Source organism: Vespa crabro, chromosome 2 (assembly GCF_910589235.1).
Source record: "Vespa crabro chromosome 2, iyVesCrab1.2, whole genome shotgun sequence".
Taxonomy (NCBI): Eukaryota; Metazoa; Arthropoda; class Insecta; order Hymenoptera; family Vespidae; genus Vespa; species Vespa crabro.
Window position 1 is genome coordinate 6,418,092 of NC_060956.1, and position 21,523 is coordinate 6,439,614.

A 21,523-nucleotide genomic window follows, 5' to 3' on the forward strand; every position below is an offset into this window, starting at 1 on the left:
AAAGGAAAGGGAATCGAACAGTCGATTCGAGATGTCGTTTCGAGCCCAGTTCGATATATATCGAGAGAAAGAGAGTAAGAAAGAGAGAGAGAGGGAGAGAGAGAGAGAGAGAACGGTGTGTCTGTCTGTGCTTGGAAATTTTATCAATACCACGGTTATCTAGTCCGCCACTGGCAGAGTCGCTCGCGAAATCTACGGGCTCGACGTCCGACGACGGGGTGGCGCAAAGGCTCGAGAATAGGCCGTGAGAAGTAGAGAAAAGGACAGGAGCGAAAGAGAACGAATATGTGAGTAATTATCGATATTAAAAAATTAATAAAAAAAGAAAATTAAAGAAAAAGAAAAAAAAAAGAAAAAAGAAAAAGTTTATTTCGTTTGTTTGAACGTTCGAACGCGTTTTTAACACGTACGACGCCCATCGTACTAAAACTAGTTGGTTTCCCCTTAATTGGTTCATTCTTCGTTCCTAGCCTTTAATTACTCATTGGCTACGTATACCACACACGCACATATATATATATATATATATATGTGTGTGTGCGTGTGTGTATATATATATATATATGTACGTATCTACGTCAAAACGAATGGAATTGTTTTAAAGAATGATTTACGTGGAAACTCTTTTACTAGGACAAGTTGGTGAAAACGAAATGAGTGATATATAAGAGATATATAAAGAGAAATTCTTCGTTTTATATCTACATAAGTTGATGCCATTGTCCAAAAGAAGAAAAAAAAGTTAAAAGAAAAAAATAAAAAAGAGAAAAGGAGAAAAGTAGTTCTATTGCAGAGAGAAACAATCGTTATTTGACATCCCTTCTCAGTGATGACGCATTTAGTTGGTCAGAACTTTCGATCGATTCTTGCTGACGAGAATCTGATTGGAAGCCTTTCGATAAGACTTTCTCATCAATTCTAAGACTGTAGCTTCTTCGAGAACATTTTCTTCTTTCTCTCTCTCCTTCTCTCTCTCTCTCTCTCTCTCTCTCTCTCTTTCTCTTTCTTTCTTTCTCTCTCCTTGTTCATTGTCTTTATATCTTCATCCACATTATTTGTCTTCATTCTTTCTTTAAGCGACACTTCAAATCGATCTTTCATATTATGACACTGTTTTGAACTCTATCTAAATTTCGATAAACGAATAAACCTAAAATGCAATGAGAAAACGTTCTCTTTATTTTCGTGGCCTTCGTTGTCGTATAGCAATCGATCCACTCACATACGAGAGATCCATCCGCAGCACGTTAATGGAATTTCCAATAGACTGCACGGTCTCAAGCTCGAACCACTTTTACCGTCTCAACCATGAAGTACGTCATCTTAAAGACGAAAAGGCTACTTTCTTTTCTTACCCTTACCGTTAGATCCTCTTCGACATTGTCTTTTAACGAAAAATAAGATTAGAGTAACGATCTTCTTCTAATAATATCTTCGAAATATTCTATCGGTACAAACGTCATACAAAGAATCGATCGATCTTTGTATGTCGACGTTATTTATTTTATTTTAATATGGAACAGATTTAAAATTAAAAAATAATAATATCATCGTAGTTCATAGGGATTACGTTAAAGTCATCATCTAGTAAAAAATTAGAACAAAACAAAATATATAATAATTAAATGAATAAATAAAAAAAGACAACAAAAAAATGGAGAAGACTCTAAGAAAAACAAACAACTAAAAAGAAAAGCGAATCGATCCTCGTAGACCCGTCTATACTCCTAGCCGATGTTTCTATATTTAGATAAATCGATGATGAACGCGCATTTAACAGCAATGTCCTACGACTGGATCGTGAAAAAGAAATATGTGCCTCGAATGTAATATATGTATGTATGTATGTATATATGTATGTATTGTACATATATAAACGCTATGAGTGGGAGTAAACGATATCGTAGGAACGTTTCGTCATTGAAAAGTTACCTATTCTTTTTTTTTACGAAGAAACTTATGCTCGTTTTTTGTTACTATAAATAATATGTCCTTCGATTACAATATATACATATATATATATATATTAATTAATAATGTAATTTAATACTCTTAATTGATCAATATTAATACAATTTATAATTAATATTATACAACCAAAAAAAATTGTAATAATTATTATTTCTTCGTTTTTTCTTCTTTTTCTTTTCTTTTTCTTTTTTTTCCGTTGATAAAAAAATGAACGAATAAGATATTTTCTTTTTTTTTCTATCCTTCAATTACATTTATTCTAATCGAATAACTTTGTATCTAATCGAATAACTTTTATACCTAAGAGTAGCAACGCGATCAATATATTAATACGATTATCGAACTTTCGTGTTGTTTTTTTTTACATTACTATAGATCTATTTTTGTTGTACTTTTTCTCACTGCTAGTTCTTCGTTGACGTACTTACATGTCACGTTAATCTTATTAAATGTCTATCCTGTTTACGGATATACAGTAAGAAATATGATTAACTTTTTGGTCATGTTTTCTCTCTCTCTCTCTTTCTTTTTCTTTTTCTTTCTCTTTCTCTTTCTAGCATACTCGAATATATGTATACTCGATGATCGATCGGCGGCTGTTGCCACTTAGTTCTTCGATTGGTCACCAAAAATAAAACCACTCTGAACGTTTTTTAATCTATCGATGTATAAGTACGTCTTCGTTTAGTCGTCGTTCTCTTCGAATTGTTCATGTTTCCTTAGCTTAAAATTAATTAAGATGTTCATTAATCAAAAAGAAAGAAAAAAAAGGGAAAAGAAAGAAAAAAAGGAAATAAAACTTACAATATAAAAATGATATTGTTATGATTACAATGATAATCTCTGGATCAGAGTACAGGAAGAATTTGATAAAAATTCGATAAAAATTCGAAGAATTGGATAAAATCAATCTAGATTATTGTAAAAGATTAGTACGAAATTATGGCACGAAGAATGTTTACAGTAATAATTTTATTTTTGTTTACAGTAATATTAATTAATATTACTGTATAATATAATAATATTATTAATTATTGAATAAACATTGGGTACAAAAACAAGTATAACGTATTTATGATAATAGACGATATGAAAAATAAAAAGAAAATGATATTTACAAATTGTACATAGATACAATTGATTTTCATGAAATATTTAATTAGCTACGTATATTACAAATACGTATAGCTACGTATGTTTTCAAAAGTGTATTAATGTGTTCAATTTTGATCCGTTATTGTAAGTATGGATTGATCAGTAATTCGAAATTATCGAAATTTTTATTTAATTAATCATTTTCCCAAATGGTATTTTTTTTTCTATTCAAGAGAAAGTTAAATATTCACCCTAACACAATGAAAACAGAAACCTAACAGCTTTGTCGTCGAGAGCGTAATATGCACGGTACGATCATTATCTCAACATAAACTCTAGGATAATGAAATTAACATCGCCGGCAGGTATTTGAGAAAAGGTCTTGTCGTGTGTAAAAGGTCAAACGTTACGGTGAAAAAAAAAGAAAAACCCTATAAAAGAAAACACTTCGAAAATAGATGACTTGCCGTCGGAAACCGTAGTGGTATCTTTCAAAAATTTTAATTAACAAGTTCATCGTAACAATGAAACAATTTATCCGATCTATCGCGTGTTTATCAAAATGGAAAACAAGAAAGCTTTTACAAATACCTTCGGGTTTTGACATTAATAAATAATATTTGCAAGTAAGATCGGATTATTATTTTCTTTTTTGATGTAGAAACCGTGTCGCGAACTTCGACCTTTTGAATATAACGTTAAGATGGTGCCAATATGGCCTGACTAAAACAGTTTGACAAAATTATTGAATCTTGCTATATTACCTATGTTCAGAAAAAGAAAAATTGACTATGAAATATACAACATTTTATGATGTAATACAATGAATTTTGATTGTGAAATAATAGTTAACAATTTTAAATTATTAAAATCCTATAATTTTATATAAAAATAACAACTGCTTATGTAAATATATTTAACGAAGTGTATTACATATATTAAGTATATTAATAATAATTATAAGTGATTAAATATATCTGTTATGATGCAATTAAAATTTAACACACCATAAGTCAGAATTTTGTAAAACGTAAATAGATAGATAGATAAATGGATGGATGAATTCATAAATACAATTTTTATATGTGAATAGATAGAGAAACAATGTTGTAAAATACAAACGGATATATAGATACATAGATAAATAAATAGATAAGAAAAATAGGTAGATAGATAGATAAATGAATGAATGTAAAGAATTTTGTAAAATATATATAGAAATAGATAAATAGACAAATGGATAAATAAATAGATAGAAATAATTTTGTAAAATGTGAATGGAGATATATAGATTGTGAATGGAGATACACAAATAAATAAATGGATAGATAAATAGATAGAAACAATTTTATAAAATGCAAATAGATACACAGATAAATAGATAAATAAATCGATAGGAGAGATAGATAGATAAATGGATAGATGGATGAATAGATAAAAACAATTTTGTAAAATGTAAATAAATTGATGGATAAGATAAATGAATGGATGGAAACGATTTTGTAAATTGTAAATAGATAGATAGATAGATGGCTGGTAAGATAAATAAATAGATAGATGGTAGGATAAATAAATAGGTAGATGGCAGGATAAATAGATAGACACACGATAAATAACATTTTTCAGGGCCACCGAAGGCGGTCTGGCGCCGGATGCCGCGGGTGCTGGCGCGGGTGCAGGTGCAGGAACCGATGGAATTGTCGGTGGTCCTAGGACGCCTCAGCAGATCGCCTCGCAAAAGCGACTGCAGGCGACGCAGGCGCAGGTAGACGAGGTCGTCGACATTATGAAGACGAATGTTGAGAAGGTCCTTGAACGTGATCAAAAGCTTTCCGAGCTTGATGATCGAGCAGGTAAGTTGCTCACTTATCATTAAACTTTCTCTGTTTCAACAAAATCCCTAAAGCTAATCCTTGGAATTTCTATATAAGTACATATAAATATAATAATACAGGAAGATATCATTTCATTATATCAAATATATACTTCGATGGAAAACAATTTTTTCCCAATATTTTTGAAAATGAAGAATCACATTCTTTCTGTGATTCAATTAATTAAATCCCTTATGTTAATCCTTAAAATCTCTATATATGTACATTTAGGGTATTTCAGTCAAATTGTTCTTTCAAAGTTTTGCAAATATATACCTATTCAAAATTTTCTAGATGAAATTATAATCCATACAAAACTATAATATAATAATTTATATGTTTTCATATTGGTAAAAATCAAATTTTTTTTATCTAACTATAATCAAGATGTTTGTGCATGTGCGCGCGGTTCCTATTTAACCGCACGCGCCGATATATCGATTATCGTGACGTTATTCTCTGGAATCGATGCTAATTTCGAGTTAGGTACCGGCTGACCGGCTTCGATAATTCGTTTCATCGCACCGCGTGCAGCCTGGCCAAACAAATCGTTTACTATACTTTTGGACCGTACTAATCGTTCCGTTCCATTCAAGGAAACCACTGAGGCCATAATGTTTTCTTAGTATCGATATTATCGATCCCTACTTTTCTTTTCTATTTTGCAGACGCACTTCAGCAAGGAGCGTCACAATTTGAACAACAAGCGGGAAAACTGAAAAGGAAGTTCTGGCTACAAAATTTAAAGGTAATTCAATATTTTTCTTTGATCGTCTTTTTCATTTATTCATTTATTTTTTTTTTTTCATTTGAAAATTTGTTTTCATCGTTATTTATTATTAAATGACAAGATTAATTTTATGATATTTTCTTTTTCAACAGATGATGATCATCATGGGCGTCATCGCACTCATTATATTGATCATTATAGTTGGTAAGTATTCCTTATATATACATTACGATCAACGCTATAACATTGCCACTATAACTGTCCACACACAAACGCACATATATATATATATATATATATATATATATATATATATATATATATATGTATATATATATATATATACATATATACATATATATACTTATACATTATATATATATATATGTGTGTATATATGTAATGTGTGTCGGTGATAAAACATATATGTTGGTGGTATTTCAGTGTTCTTTGTCATTGATATATCGAACGACTAATTTAGTGCTCGTGAAGTAACTCTTTTCAAGTATCATAAATTATAAATTTCTATACTTGGATTGACGTATCCAATGTATAGAAACTTTTGTCTTATTTTCTCTTTTTTTTGTCTTTTGAAGATAAAAAGAACTTAAAAAATTTAATCTCCGAGCACTTGATTTGAATCGTAAAAGAGTGTGCGTCATGTGATCTCCAAATATGAAAATAATTACAATACCTTATTTCAATTGATCGAGCTAATGCTTGAATCTGTCTCGTTCCTATAAATGGTACATATACACATACACACACACATATATATACAAATGTATGTATATGTTTGTGTAACGTGCCAAATGTAACTAGGAGGCAATGTGAGTTTCGTCTGCAAAATCAAATATAATCAAATATAAATATATTGAAATACGTATACTACATGCACTTTATTATGTTCCCGCGGTTCAATAAATTATAGTTAAAGAGAATAATTTTCTTTTCTTTTTTTTTTAATGTTTTTAGGTCGCGAAAAATCGAAATATATTTGATGTTGATTAAAGGTCGATTCATATATTTCAATACGATCTACGTTCCGATTGTTCTATGATTAAAATTAACGTTATTTAATGTAAAATTAAAATCTATCAAATTCATATTATTATATATTTTCATTCATTCTCATTGTCAAATTCTCTTATCGATTTCTCAGTCATACGCAATTCCTGTAATATAAATTACGAAGTTGGAACAATCTATTGAACTGAGATTTAACTAAAATATGTGAATAGACGATAAGTCTTCCTTTTGAACAGAGATCATTCAACGTCCGCTCGTATTCCCTTATCTTGCATTCGTTCGTGCACACACATCGAAACAGACGCGCGCGCACACACATACACATTCATATCATTCATATCTCCTTCGGCTTATCCCTATTCCCAAAATTAACATATTCTTTCTTCATATCATGCATAACGCTTACTCTTTAACTGCACCTTACATACTTACCATTCGTTGGCTTATTTAACTCTTTCGCACGTCTTACAATAATGATGATGATAATAATAATAATAATAATAATAATAATAATAATAATAATAATAATAATAATAATAATAATTATAATTATAATTATAATAATGATAACGATTATGATGATGATGATGATGATAAATAATGACAATGATGACAATGATAATAATATTAATAATAATACATGGCGAAATCAAACGTAACAATGAATATACATATACATATATTATCTCTCTGTCGATCTATATTTTGATTGAAAGTTTGAGAGAAGTAAACGTCAGTACATACATACGTAAGACAATTATGTTTGCACGATGTAAATAACGACGATTTTTTTAAAGCAAAATATTTTTATTGTTGCCTCGAAAGGTTACATTACATACAAAAATCGAATTCTTTATTCTTTCTTTTTTCTTTTTTTTTTTTATATTGCTATCACTTTTCCTTCACATTTCATTAAATTTGCTCGAAAAAAAACGCTTCATAAGATAATGTCCATCGTGCTTTGCTTCTCATTAGCAACAATCATAAACGTCGGAAGAAAGGTATTCTATTTTTTTTCTTTTTTCTTTTTAATGGATCTCTTATCATTATTATAAGGTGATATAAATCTATATATCTGTCGATCGACTCCGAAAGATTTCGATCAAATGTTAATTTATCATTCGTGAGTATCCATATTAAAAAAGAGAGATCCATATATATCATTAATAATTGTTAATACGAATCAAAATGAGAGTTGCTCACGTGGAGCATCATCTAACGTGTGATATCTCTTTGTTTCTCTTTTTCCATCTAGTGAACTTCATGTAAGCACGCTGATTGGTGGAAGAGATTTGTGTGTGAGTGTATTCGAAGGTAGAAAGCAAATCAACTGCGACATTGCGTATCATTGTTGTGTGTGTCTCTCTCTCTCCCTCTCTCTCTATCTCCCTCTCTCTCTCTCTCTCTCTCTTACTATTTCTCTTTCTCTATTTCTCTCTGTCTCTATGTATTCACTTATCTGCCTATATATCTCTCTCTTTCTGTCTCTCTCTCTATCTCTCTCTTTCTCTCCTTCTCTCTCCTCACTATCTTTCTTTCTATCTATCTATCTATCTGTCTGTCTCGTTTATTTCGTAGGATGTACAAAACCTATATACGAAAGCATATGTGTCATTTTCACTGTGCCCTGAAGTCCAGGAAACAAGCAAACCTTCTCTCGTCACTCTTATTAAACAAGACTTTCAACCCGCCCCCATTCCTTTCCTACTTGTCAGTCTCGCAAGAATCGATTTAAAAATCTTAAAGAAAAATGCTTTCTCTCTTTCTCTCTCTCTCTCTCTCTCTCTCTCTCTCTCTCTCTCTTCCTCTCTATCTATCTCTATCTCTGTCTCTCTCTTTCTCTGTTCGATCAATATCAATAATAAAATCGTACTCTCACGAGACTAACACTTGGATATCGTCGATGTTACCTATATTATATGCCTGTAATAGCTCTCCTTTGCTAATATATCTGTCGCTATCTGTATTCTTTACACACAGAACGTCACCCTCTATATATATATGTATATACATATATCTACATATCTATATATCTATATATTCTTCTTTTTGAGGATCGTTGTATATTTATGAAGCGCTGATAGCTTAATTAGGAAGAATTTTCAATTAACGAGTTGGATAGCTTCACGATATTCACGCTTATACCATTGAAAAACATAACAAAAGAAAAAGAAAAATAAAAAAAAAGTGGCCCTTCATAAATTTCCAATGATACCAGACTCCTATTTGTATTCCACGAACGTATTCAAATTTCTAATTCACACATTAGAGTGTGGATTGTCTACATCGTTAAAAAAATGATATAGACAATTATCTCGTTGTTGATACGTAAGAATATATTTTTAGAGAATTGAAAGTTTTCGTAAGAAGATCCGTCGGTTCGACGTTGATACTGTTTAAAGATTAAATCTATTCATTAAAAATAAGTCAAAGTGCTATCAGTAAATAAAATCTCTCCGAAGGAGGATGCACAAGGAAAAAAAAAGAAAAAATAATAAATAAATAAATAAAAAACTTCGCGTTTCAGAACACAATAACAATTACTACTACTACTACTACTATTACTATTACTACTACTACTATTACTATTACTACTACTACTACTACTATTACTATTACTACTACTACTACTACTACTACTATTACTACTATTATTGCTAATTCTATTACAAGTAGCAACTACTGTTTACTACTACAATACAACCACGTCCGTGCCTTATGATATGTATTTATTGTTATATGTATGTGTGCGTATATGTTTATCTGTAACATGTTGGTGCCTAATAACTCTTCCATTAAGTTAGTCCCAATTGCCAGTGGTTTTCTATTTTTTGGTGGTCTCGAGAAACGTGAGATTACATAGATTAGCGAGATAATGTGAAGAAGAAAAAAGAATGAAAAAAAAAGAAACATATTTAAACGAATTAGTCGTAATAATATGTTCATAAACAACCACCGAGAAATGAAAACACGATTGTACAACATCACTGCCATAATTTACAATAACAATAACAACACAAGTACAATCCAGTAACTACTACAATTAGTATTGCTATTACTATTACTATTACTACTACTACTACTACTACTACTACTACTACTACTACTACTACTACTACTACTACTACTACTACTACTACTACTACTACTACAACTACTACTACTACTACTACTACTACTACTACTACTACTACTACTACTACTACTACTACTACTACTACTACTACTACTACTACTACTACTACTACTACTACTACTACTACTACTACTACTACTACTATTACTACTACTACTACTACTACTACTACTATTAATACAAAAGAAAATTAAATAAACAACAATAACGACATCGACAGCAACAAATCAGGAATATATAAGATCCACAGTTTTTCTTTAAATTTCTCATTATGCTCTTCGTTACGGTAAGCTACGACTTTATTCTTGCGTTTGGCGCTATTCATTTTCTATTCTTTTTTCTAACCTTTAAACGTCCCTCCAGCCCCCTTATCACTCTCTTTCTCTCTCTCTCTTCTCTTCTCTCTACTTTCTCTTTATATCAATTTATCTATCCATTCTTGAACAATTGATCTTTTTTATCTTGTAAAAGTACATATATTTTCATAATTTATCCTCCTCGTTGTTACATTTTCTTTTCTTCGATTATACAAATTGATTATAAATTAAAAGCCAGTTAAATATATCCTTTGTTAGGAACAATAAATCAAAATATGTAAAGAAGTTTCATGATATCATATTTTAAAAGGACGGAATAAAATATCCAACTTTCTAATTGAAACGGAAGTTTAATGATTTTTAATTCTTCTTACGGAATATCCTATATTTTTTTATTGTATTTTATTTAATTAGATATTTTAATTAATTATTTTCAAAAAATTATTAATTAAGTATAGGTCTAAAATTAATAATTAACTCAATATTAACTTGTGAAATATAATTATGTAGAGAGAAACAACAATACTAACCATAGTAAAACTGATCCCATAGGAAACAATTTGGTAACCGTTACATTATTAATCAAGGACCTGTTAAATGACCATGTAGATCACCAAATCTAAAATCTTTAGATCTTTTTTATATGAGGATCTATAAAAGATAAAGTATATCGAATAACATCTAGAAATTTAGAAAATCTATAAGCGAAAATTGTAAACGTTGTTAATCAAATAACACCTGAAATATTATAAAATGTCTAAAGAAGTATAATTACAAGATATGTTGTATACACAAGATAATGGCGAACATTTTAAACATTTATTGAATTAAGTAAGATATTATTTTTTTTATTATTATAAATTAATTTTTGTTTTTTTTAAATTAACAACTTCAGTAAGATGATAACTAAGCTTACTGTAAGATAGTTTTGTATGTATTTCATTATTTCACTAGTATTTTAAAATTATACTTATTTAATAATTTTTTAAAGATAATTAAATAAAATATTTAATTAAATAAAAGAAATACAGGATATTCCATAAGAAAAATTAAAAATCATTTAATCTTCCGGTTAAAACGAAAGTCGGATGTTTTAAAATATTTGACAAATGATATCATAAAATTATTCTTAATAAATTTATTTTCTATTTCTCTTAACAAATGAGATATTCAACTGGCCCTTAAATTATAATCAATCTGAATACCAATACTTGTGTATATATATATATATATATATATATATATACGTTTATACTTTTTGTGAATATAATATCTATTTCTTTCGACATGCGAACTTTTTTATTTTCCTTTATTTATCTTTGATATGTTCAACAAATTTTCAACGAAATTTCTTCGATAATATAGATTAACTGTATTTTACATTTCGATAAACATTTATTATATAATAGAATATACATATTCTATAAAGCAAGAACTACAATATTCGTTCTACTGAGATCCAATGAACTTATCTGGGACGATCTTCTATGTATACTTCCTGCTTGACATGTTTTCTGGAGCATGCGTAGAACAAGCATATATGTATGTATATCGTGAGTGTTCTCGTTAAATTGTTAAGAAATATATAAAGAAAAAAAATATGTAGCGCATGGTACTTTATTGGCAAGTATAGAATAGATAACTCCAACGTATGTATATATAAGTATGTAAAAGTAGTTAAAACAACTTGACATGCTTCATATTTTTTACAAATATTAATTATATATATATATATATATATATATATATATATATATATATATAACATTTTATTGAATGAATAAAATGAACAAAATAATTTGAATATAAAAGTGTCGTTCCTGTAAATCGATTTTGAAGAAAAATCGATCTACGGTATGAGCTATATAATATACCTTTTAAAGTGACACGCATTAGTGAATATGACCCAGTTGCATGTGATTGGTTAGCACGGCTAACGAATGGCTTTATACGTTGGAACGATCTATACTTACGAACTTGAGTTATGAAATGATTCATCATCGTGGACAGAAGCAACGAGCTCGCTTGCTTAGTTTTTAAATTCAACGAAGTTTGAGATACTCTATCGATCCATAGGATAATAGAAGTATGCGCATGTACATAGGTATATCTTTCGAAATAAGAAATAGAAATAAATATTATTTTCGGAGTATGACATTAACAACCAGCAAGCGGGTTGTTAATCGTTAATTACTCGAATTCAAAGATAAAAAAGAGAATAAATAAATAAATAAATAAAATAAAATAAAAAATAAAAAAGGACTGAAGAAATCTATGATACTTCAGCGTCTGTCCACGACGACTTTTGTCCGTTAACTGCATGCTACGTGAATGGCGAGAATAAGAAAAAAAAAATAAAAGAAATATAAAAAAGATAATAATAATAATAATGATGACAATAATAATTATAATAAATCGGACAAGAGCGAAAAATCCAAATGCGAGAGAAGGAGAAAGACGAAAGTTTCGAACGACTTTCTAAAAAATCTTTAGAAAACAAAACGTTGTTATTCTTTTCAGCGAGCTTCACCGGTGGCAGCGACTCGCAAAACTGAACGTGCGAACGCAAGCAAAAGAAATATATAAAAAAAGATTGATAAAGAGAGAGAGGGAGAGAGAGAGAGAGAAAGAGATAGACAGACAGACAGACAGAGGAGAGAGAAGAAGAGAGAGAGAGAGAGAGAGGGAGAAAGAGAGAGAGAAAGGAAAAGAGAGTGAGAAAGAGAAAGATAAAAAAGGAAAAAGAAGAGGACAAAAGAATAAAGAAGAATGGGAAGAAAAAAAAAAGAAAAAGAAGATAAGATAACTCAAGAAGAATGGAAAAGGTTAATGAAATAAATGAAGAGAACGTACAAGAATGAATAGGAACGCACAAGCCAAGGATACGGAAAGGAAAATGGGGAATTTTGGGGAAGCTAAAGAAGAAACAAGCCGAAGTCGATCACATAAGAAGAGAAAGAGAAAGAGAGAGAGAGAGAGAAATAGTGATAGAAATAGAGACAGATAGATAGAAGAAGAATCTTCTATGAAGGGTATAGACTTCGATATTCGATATTTTTCGTCATATAATAGAAAAATAAAAAACTTGGAACTTTATACTGTCGGAAAAAAAGAAGGCCAACAGAACAAAATGAAAATGGTGGAGATCGATTGAATATGAAAATAACGAAGAAAGAAAGAGAGAGAGAGAGAGAGAGAGAGAGAGAGAGAGAGAGAGAGAGAAATTGTAAGAAAATGTTAATAGTCAACCGTATCGAATATTTTTTTGTTACCGTTTTTCTCTGCGATTTATATTATATATACATAGACATACATGAATACTTACATACCTACAATCGGGATAGCAGAACTCAATTAATGATCTTGATGAAAATATAAATATATAAATATATTCCCCTCGAACGAGAATCGGTAAAAATTTTGAATATGTTTGAACGATCTTCCAGCCATTTGTTATTCTCGAAATATATACTTCTTAATCGATTTCTTCTTGTCATCTTATCTAACACGTGAAATCACTGGTTGAATCTCGGATAATAATAATAATAAATAATAATAATAATAATAATAATAATAATAATAATAATAATAATAATAATAATAATAGTAATAATAATAATAATAATAATAATAATAATAATAATAATAATAATAATAATAGTAATAATATTTAATATTTAACACTAATTTTAAAAATAATAATTTGTTTATTTTTAGTACGTAGAACGTCGCCTCGATTTTCAAAAATATGACAAATCGATTCGTCGCGACACATCGAAATTTATTATACATGCTAAGAGATATCATTTTGGAAAAGAGATAGGAAGAAAAAAGAGAAAGAGAGAGAGAATACAGAATAAAAAATATAATGAAAGAGAGAGAGAGAGAGAGAGAGAGAGAGAGGATGTGTGAAAGATAACAATTTCATAACGCGATGTTTCGTTTATATTACTCTTATAGTACTCTTTTAGTCCTTGGAAAGTCTTCGATGAATCAATCAGCCCATGCGAAAGATAAATGTTACCATGTAAAAAGAAGAGTAATGAGAGAGATAAAAGAAGGACGATCGTAAAAGCATTTCTGAAAGCAAAAATTATATACAGGGTGTTCGTTAAAACTAGATAAACGTCTCGTTTCAATGAAAGCAGAAAATATCGCATATACATAGGTACATACATAAATACATACATACATATATACATACATGCATATATACTTGAAAGTGTTTAGTTTATGTACGCGTATTACTGAGTTACGTATCCTTTTTGTGTGTACGTGTTATACATATATATATTTATACATAAATATATAGATACATATAATACATACTTATAATATATGTGTTTATATGTTGTATGTACTTACATATGTAAGTCTCGATGATATTCTTGCTTTCTATGTGTATATCGAACTGTAAATAATATCATTTTGTTTTCACACGATTCTAGAGAGAGAGAGAGAGAGAGAGAGAGAGAGAGAGAGAGAGAGAGAGAGAGAGAGAGAGAGAGAGAGAGAGAGAGAGAGAGAGAGAGAGAGAAAGCGATAAAAGGAGCATATCTGCCTTCGTCAGAAAAATGTAGCATACATATTTCGAGTAGCCCGGGGTGTCATATTATATTATAAAAAATAATAGGCAAATAATTAACAAATGGGAAAAACGTAAAAGGTAAAAGAATAGAATAGAGAAGGAACATACGTACATACATAAATAAATGCATAAAAACATAAACACATGCATATATATATATTATATATATGGTTCAGAAAGAAAAGAATTATTTACAGATCTTATGTATACATGTTAAAAATAATAATAACAATAATAATAACAATAATAATAACAATAATAATAACAATAATAATAATAATACTAATAATAATAATAATAATAATAAGGATAAAATAAGTATAATAATAATAATAATTACGATGAAGATAATTATAATTATATCAATAATAATTGTTAATAAGAACGATATAAACGATTTAAATCTGCGCGAACAGCAGCACAGAAGGATCAAATACGAATTCGTCGATTTTAAATATTTAGAAAGACGAATTTGTTGTTTAAAAAGCCCTGAAATTACAAATAACACACACCGTTCTTCATTAACATTTGATCGTTTCAACCAATAGATGTGCGCTCGAGTAATAGATAAAGATGCAAATCGAATAATTCATTCATATACGCACATGTATATATTATTATAAATTAATAATACGTTTATGAGATCGATCAATACCGAAATCATTGAAATTATAAAAGAACGATTTATTCATGCATCTATTTTCTATTTTATATTGTTAATGATCTCAGAATAATTATTTCTAATTTTCTTTCTCCCTTGATATTTGTTTCTTTCATTATTCTTTCATATTATTTTCTATCACTTTTTCAAGGTGATTTAGCAATAATTTTCCTTGCTACTTGAACGAACAATAATATATAAAAAATATTTGATCATGACGAGATATCTCTCTCTCTCTCTTTCTATCCATATATATATATTTATGCACACGTATATATTTTTACACACGACATCGTGTAAAGAAAACACGTTCAAAAAAATCTTTTCTTTCATCAAGTTCTTGGTCGTAATTGATCATTCCATTACAACATATACAATAATATTACGCGAACAAACGTGTTATGAGTAAATCGGATAGGTTCAGTGAACGTGTGGGTGCCATTTTGAATCGACCATTTCATCTTGGTCTCTTTTAAATATACACACACACATATATATATTTATAATTATTAGTATTTGTATATATATACTACTCGAAAGATCGTCTTGACGTCGATAAGGATATCGTTTTAAAAAAGAAAAGAGAAGAAATGGTTTTACGTTAAGAAAAAAGAAAAAAAATGAAAAAAAGTGATAGATTCATAATATATCATTTTTTTTTTTCTAATATATACAGAATGTCCATTCATAGACGTTCAAGTAAATTATCTTCTCATTGGTTAAAGTTAAACGAAAATTTATTGAGATAAATTTTTACAGCTCTGAGCAAGTTATAATATACATGTAAACATTGTTTCTTTTTACTCGTAATCTTCTCTAGTTATGAAGATTAATATAATTTTTTTAAATGAATATCTATACATTATTTTTGCATATTTATATACGTAATAGTGGTCATTTGCAATCAAACTCATATTTGATAAAACAATTGTTACTATGCATCATTTACAAGATAATCAATATGATACACATTAAATTAGTTGATTTTCCATACTACAATTTTAAAAACAATCGTTAGATTGTGTAATATTTTGTAGTCGACTTTGATCATCAAAATATAGACAGTTTCATTTGTAAAATAATGTATTTGTATATCATGGAGTATGAATTACAGTAGAGTATGAAATTATTAGTCAATTGTTAAGATGCAGTTATATTGTAAATGATCCATAATAAATAGCAATTTTTTATTAGATGTTATTTTGATTGATCACTAACATTCCATATAAATATGCAAAAAAAAATGTACAGGTATTCATTTAAGAAAGAACTATATTAACATCCATAACTCGAAAAGATAACGAGTAAAAAAAAGAAATAATTACGTGCACTTTGTAACTGAATCAGAGCTGTATAAATTTTTCTTAATAAACTTTCTTGTAACTTCGATCAGTTGTGAGATATTTACTCGTACATCTATGATCTACACATAATATGTATATATTATATACACATATGTAAACGTATAATGTTGATATCCCATAAAAGAAATGAAATTTTCTTTTTTATTTTTAATAAGAACGAAATCGCAGCAATAAAAGATTATTGAGATGAATGTAAAAAAACATATATATATATATATATATATATATATATATATATATATATATAATCTTGTACGATTGCATATGGAAGATCAGGATATGGGACCACAAATTGTTAAACGTAAAAAAAAAAGTAATAAAAATATTATTTGAAAAGAAAAGAAAAAAATAATATAAATAATTAGAAAAAGTTTGTTATACGGAAATCGATCGACGCAAACGATCTTTAATTTTTTTTTTTTCTTTCTTTTATTTTTCTTTTTTCTTTTTCATCGAAATTGTATAACAAAATGGCGCACGCGCTCACGAGCCTATATAATATGCAAATATTTTAGCGTTTAAATGAAGTTTTCAATATGTTTCCGGAAAAAAAGAAAAACTATAAACATATACACATAATTATATGTCCTGCGGCGTATTAATCATTGCATAATTAATTACTAATTATGATCTAACGAATAAACTGCTTTCAACATTGTACAGTATCGAATAAAAGTTACAGTGGATAGTTAAAAATTACTACGTAGCTGAAGAATATGAGTAGGAATGTTATAATAATCGGATTTTCATACTTTTCTTTTCTTTGCACAAAAATTTATTATACTTTAATTTTGTTCATGAATTCATAATAAGTTAAGAAGTTTATTTTATGTATGAGGAAAAAATGTTGAAGAACAAACGGAAAAAAGATATACAAAAAAAAGATATCGTCGGATTGGATTTATTTTTATGAAATGATATATAACTACTCAAAATCAAACATATAAAAAACTAGATAAAGTTAAAATTTTTTATCTAAGAGTAGATTCATTATTTTGTAAATATTTGGCGTATATATACATATATACCTTCATATTAAAATTATTTACAATTAGTACATTTATTAGTACAGTACATCTACAAAGAAGAGGAGAGATCATTCTAAAGTTTATTATACATATATGGATATATATATACATATATATATATACAAATATATCTCTTGAATATAAGAGGTAAGAGTACCGTTTTCGCTCTTATATTGGCAATGTGCATGCAGCATCATTATCATAAATATTGTAAAAAGAATATTTGTTTTTTTCTTTCTTCTGTTTTTATTTTTCAATTTTCCTTAATTAATTAATTAATTAATTAATTGACACGACTTTCGAATACATTATCAATGTTAACTAAGTGAACGAATATCATATTTGTAATACATCGTATCAATTCATTAATATATGAGATATTATTATGATATATTATGAAAAATAACAATGAAAAGAATACAACGTTCGAACTTATTTTCAAATTGAAGTCGACACGATACAGATTATCTGTTTCTCCCCTTTTTTATATTTGATTTGCGTGTGTGCTTTCTTTGTTAATTATGTATATATTTGAATCTCTTACCGCAACATATATATATACACACATACATACATATATATATATTTATTCTATTTCTTTTTTTATAATTTTCATCAGTTCGTTTGAAAAACAAATAACTAGCTTTCGATGTAGCCTTTTAGTGTTAGATTTTAAGATTAAACAAATTGTACAAGACTGAAAATGAAAATTTTTAACAAATAAATCAAAATATAAATAACATTTTGAGAAAAAAAAGATAAAGAAGAGAAAGTAATGTTATTAAACACGTAAACGAAAAAATTCTTTCATTTTCATTGGTGCGTGTTGTGTATGTTCCCTTTGGTTAAATATGTAATAACGTATGAAGTTATTATTACCTTCGAAAAAAAAAACATCCTACAAGATTACCTCAATATTTCTTAACACAAACTTATCTCTCTTTATATGTATATATACACATATGTACATATATATATATATATATATATATACGTAGATATATATATATATACATGTATATATATTTACACATACCTTCACTTACAATTATGATATATATGAAATCAATAATAACCCGTTTCACCTATGTGTCGCATATATTATATGTGTAAATAGGTATAATATATTAACCTCCCAATTGTTATCTTTTTTATCCTCGAATGCAAATTCATGTTGTGTAGAGAAAAATCTAGAATAGTGTTATACAATATGTATATATATATATATATATATATATATATATATATATGTATAAAATAGATATAGATATAGACATTAGAATCGCATTAACAAAATTGTTATAAATTTGCAGCAAAATTCATGCCGGAGTCAACACCGCCACCACCACCTGCGTACGCTTATCCACCAGGAGCAGTACCTCCCCCAGGTCCACCAGCTGCAGGTGCTCCTGCCGCAGCACCAGGAGGTGCAGCTGCTCCAGGGGGTGGTTCTGCACCCCAAACCGCCGCTGCTGCCTTCGTTGGCTCCTTTAATGGTATACGCAGTACGATCTAAAGAAAAGCTGCTCCCTCCGTTACAATCTTTAAATTAAATTTAAATTAAATTGAATTACAACAAAAAAGAAAAGAAGTTAATTAAAAAAAAAATTAAATTAAAAGAAAAACAACCACACAAAAACGATCCTCTAGATGTGATCGATTAATCGATCTGGACGATAAGAAAGATAGAAATAAACGAAAACATGCGATGAGAGAGACGAATAATTAAATATAAATCTTCTCAAACTTCTCCTCAATTTTATTTCTTTTTAATCTGCAAAAGATCATTACAATTCACTTTTGCAAAATGAAGAAAGTTAAAAAGAATAGAGAAATGAAAAGGAAAGAGATGAGAAGAAAAGAAAAAGAAAGACAATTTCTATTTGAAATTGAAAACATCGTCGTTTGTCTTTAAATAGCTCGATAGTCTCATTAATATTAATTAAATGAAATGAATATTGTTTATGTTGGTAAAAAAGTTATATCCAATATACAATTATTTATACATATATATACACATATATATGTATATATATATATATATATATATATATATATAATTTTATGTATTATGTTAAGAAAAACGAGTACTATATAAATATAATGTGAAGGCTCGAGACGTGCTCTCTACGTATGTAGTTATTCCTATCCATATACATACAACCAATATCAAGGAATACGAGAGGAAACAGTACCTATACACATAATATTTTCCATTACGCGATCTACTTACGAATAATCGTGAGATTGCGTATATTTCAATAATATATGTACATAAATGATTATTATTATTATTATTACAAATTGTCAGTGTAAGAATAAACGAATATAAGTATATTAATTTAATGAAATATTAAACGAAAGACATGTGTTAACGAAAGACACGTGTATAACGAGGAAAATAATAAGCGAAGAGTGTTATTAGTGTTAAATTTATTATATCCTCCATTATATATATGTATGTATGTATGTATGTATATATGTATATATATATATATATATATATATATATATATATATAAATACATACATACATACATACATATATATATACATATATATATGCATATATATAGCTATTATTGTAAACAAAGTACCTATACACGTTGTACCGTCATTGTCATCAGAGTTCGACATTTTTGAGCGTTTGAAAAAAAAAAAATAAACCACGGCAGTTTAGAAAAATAGTCATTGTCCGATGCACGTTTTACATGATTATATTTTCTTTTTAACTGTTGAAATTTTTTTATTTTCACGAGCCTAACGAATATATACATATGTATATAATTTTGTTTTTTTTTGTGATCTATAATTTATAATAATCACATTGTGCGATCATAAAAAATTCACCTTGAGTACTATTATCTAGCACAAATCGAAAAAGTATTATCAATTGCTTTCGCAAATCGAATATCGGTGAACATCTTTGAAATAATACACAGCTCGAACACACACTATGACAGATAATTGTACAGGATCGCAATATATTTCTATCGATAGATAGATTCATTATATTTATTTGATCGATAAGAAATATTATTATTAATTTCGTCGACACCTTTTTACATGTATGATTCGCGCAAATGGAGATCTTGAAGCTCGAATAATTCAACGATCCTTATATCCAGTTTCATATTGGCCTAATTAAGCAGGTGCTTGAACATATATAACAAAAAAAAAAAAAGAAGAAAATTACAACAACGCTGTTGATAAAATATCAAAGCGTCATGTATATGGAGTTGCGATTAATAATGCCATTAAATGATGTTACGATTTCAATGTCCTCTCCATATTGTATGGTTGTATACACACACACACATACCATATACGCGTATACATGTACAGAAAGCCTATTTATTGTTAGATGGTATTGCAAGGACGATCGTTTGATTCCTACATTTTCAGAATAAAATAAAAAAAGAAAAGGTTAGTAAGATATAATAATAATAATAATAATAATAATAATAATAATAATAATAATAATAATAATAATAATAATAATAATAATAATAATATTAATAATAATAATAATAATAATAATAATAATAATAATAATAACAATAATAATAATAATAATAATAATAATAATAACAATAATAATAATAATAATAAGAATAAGAATAATAAGAATAATAATAAGAAGAATAATAATACACTCTGACACGTAGGATCATTCTTCTTCTAACAAATAACTTATTCATTCCGTGATAATTGAGAAAAATTTTTTAAA

General features: G+C 28.1%; 1 protein-coding gene across 1 annotated transcript; it reads left to right on the forward strand.

Moving 5' to 3' along the window:
- The first annotated feature begins 108 nt into the window (after positions 1-108).
- Positions 109-21,072, forward strand: LOC124432921 (vesicle-associated membrane protein 2). The gene is made up of 5 exons (XM_046982259.1): positions 109-287; positions 4,693-4,919; positions 5,609-5,688; positions 5,823-5,874; positions 19,107-21,072. Coding segments are annotated over exons 1-5 (564 nt in total). The 5' UTR covers positions 109-285; the 3' UTR covers positions 19,310-21,072.
- The last annotated feature ends 451 nt before the right edge of the window (positions 21,073-21,523 follow it).

Excerpts from the sequence above, each read along its gene's own strand:
- LOC124432921 (XM_046982259.1), top strand. Across the intron at positions 4,920-5,608 it reads CGAGCTTGATGATCGAGCAG|ACGCACTTCAGCAAGGAGCG; the intron begins GTAAGTTGCTCA and ends TCTATTTTGCAG. Across the intron at positions 5,875-19,106 it reads TATATTGATCATTATAGTTG|CAAAATTCATGCCGGAGTCA; the intron begins GTAAGTATTCCT and ends ATAAATTTGCAG.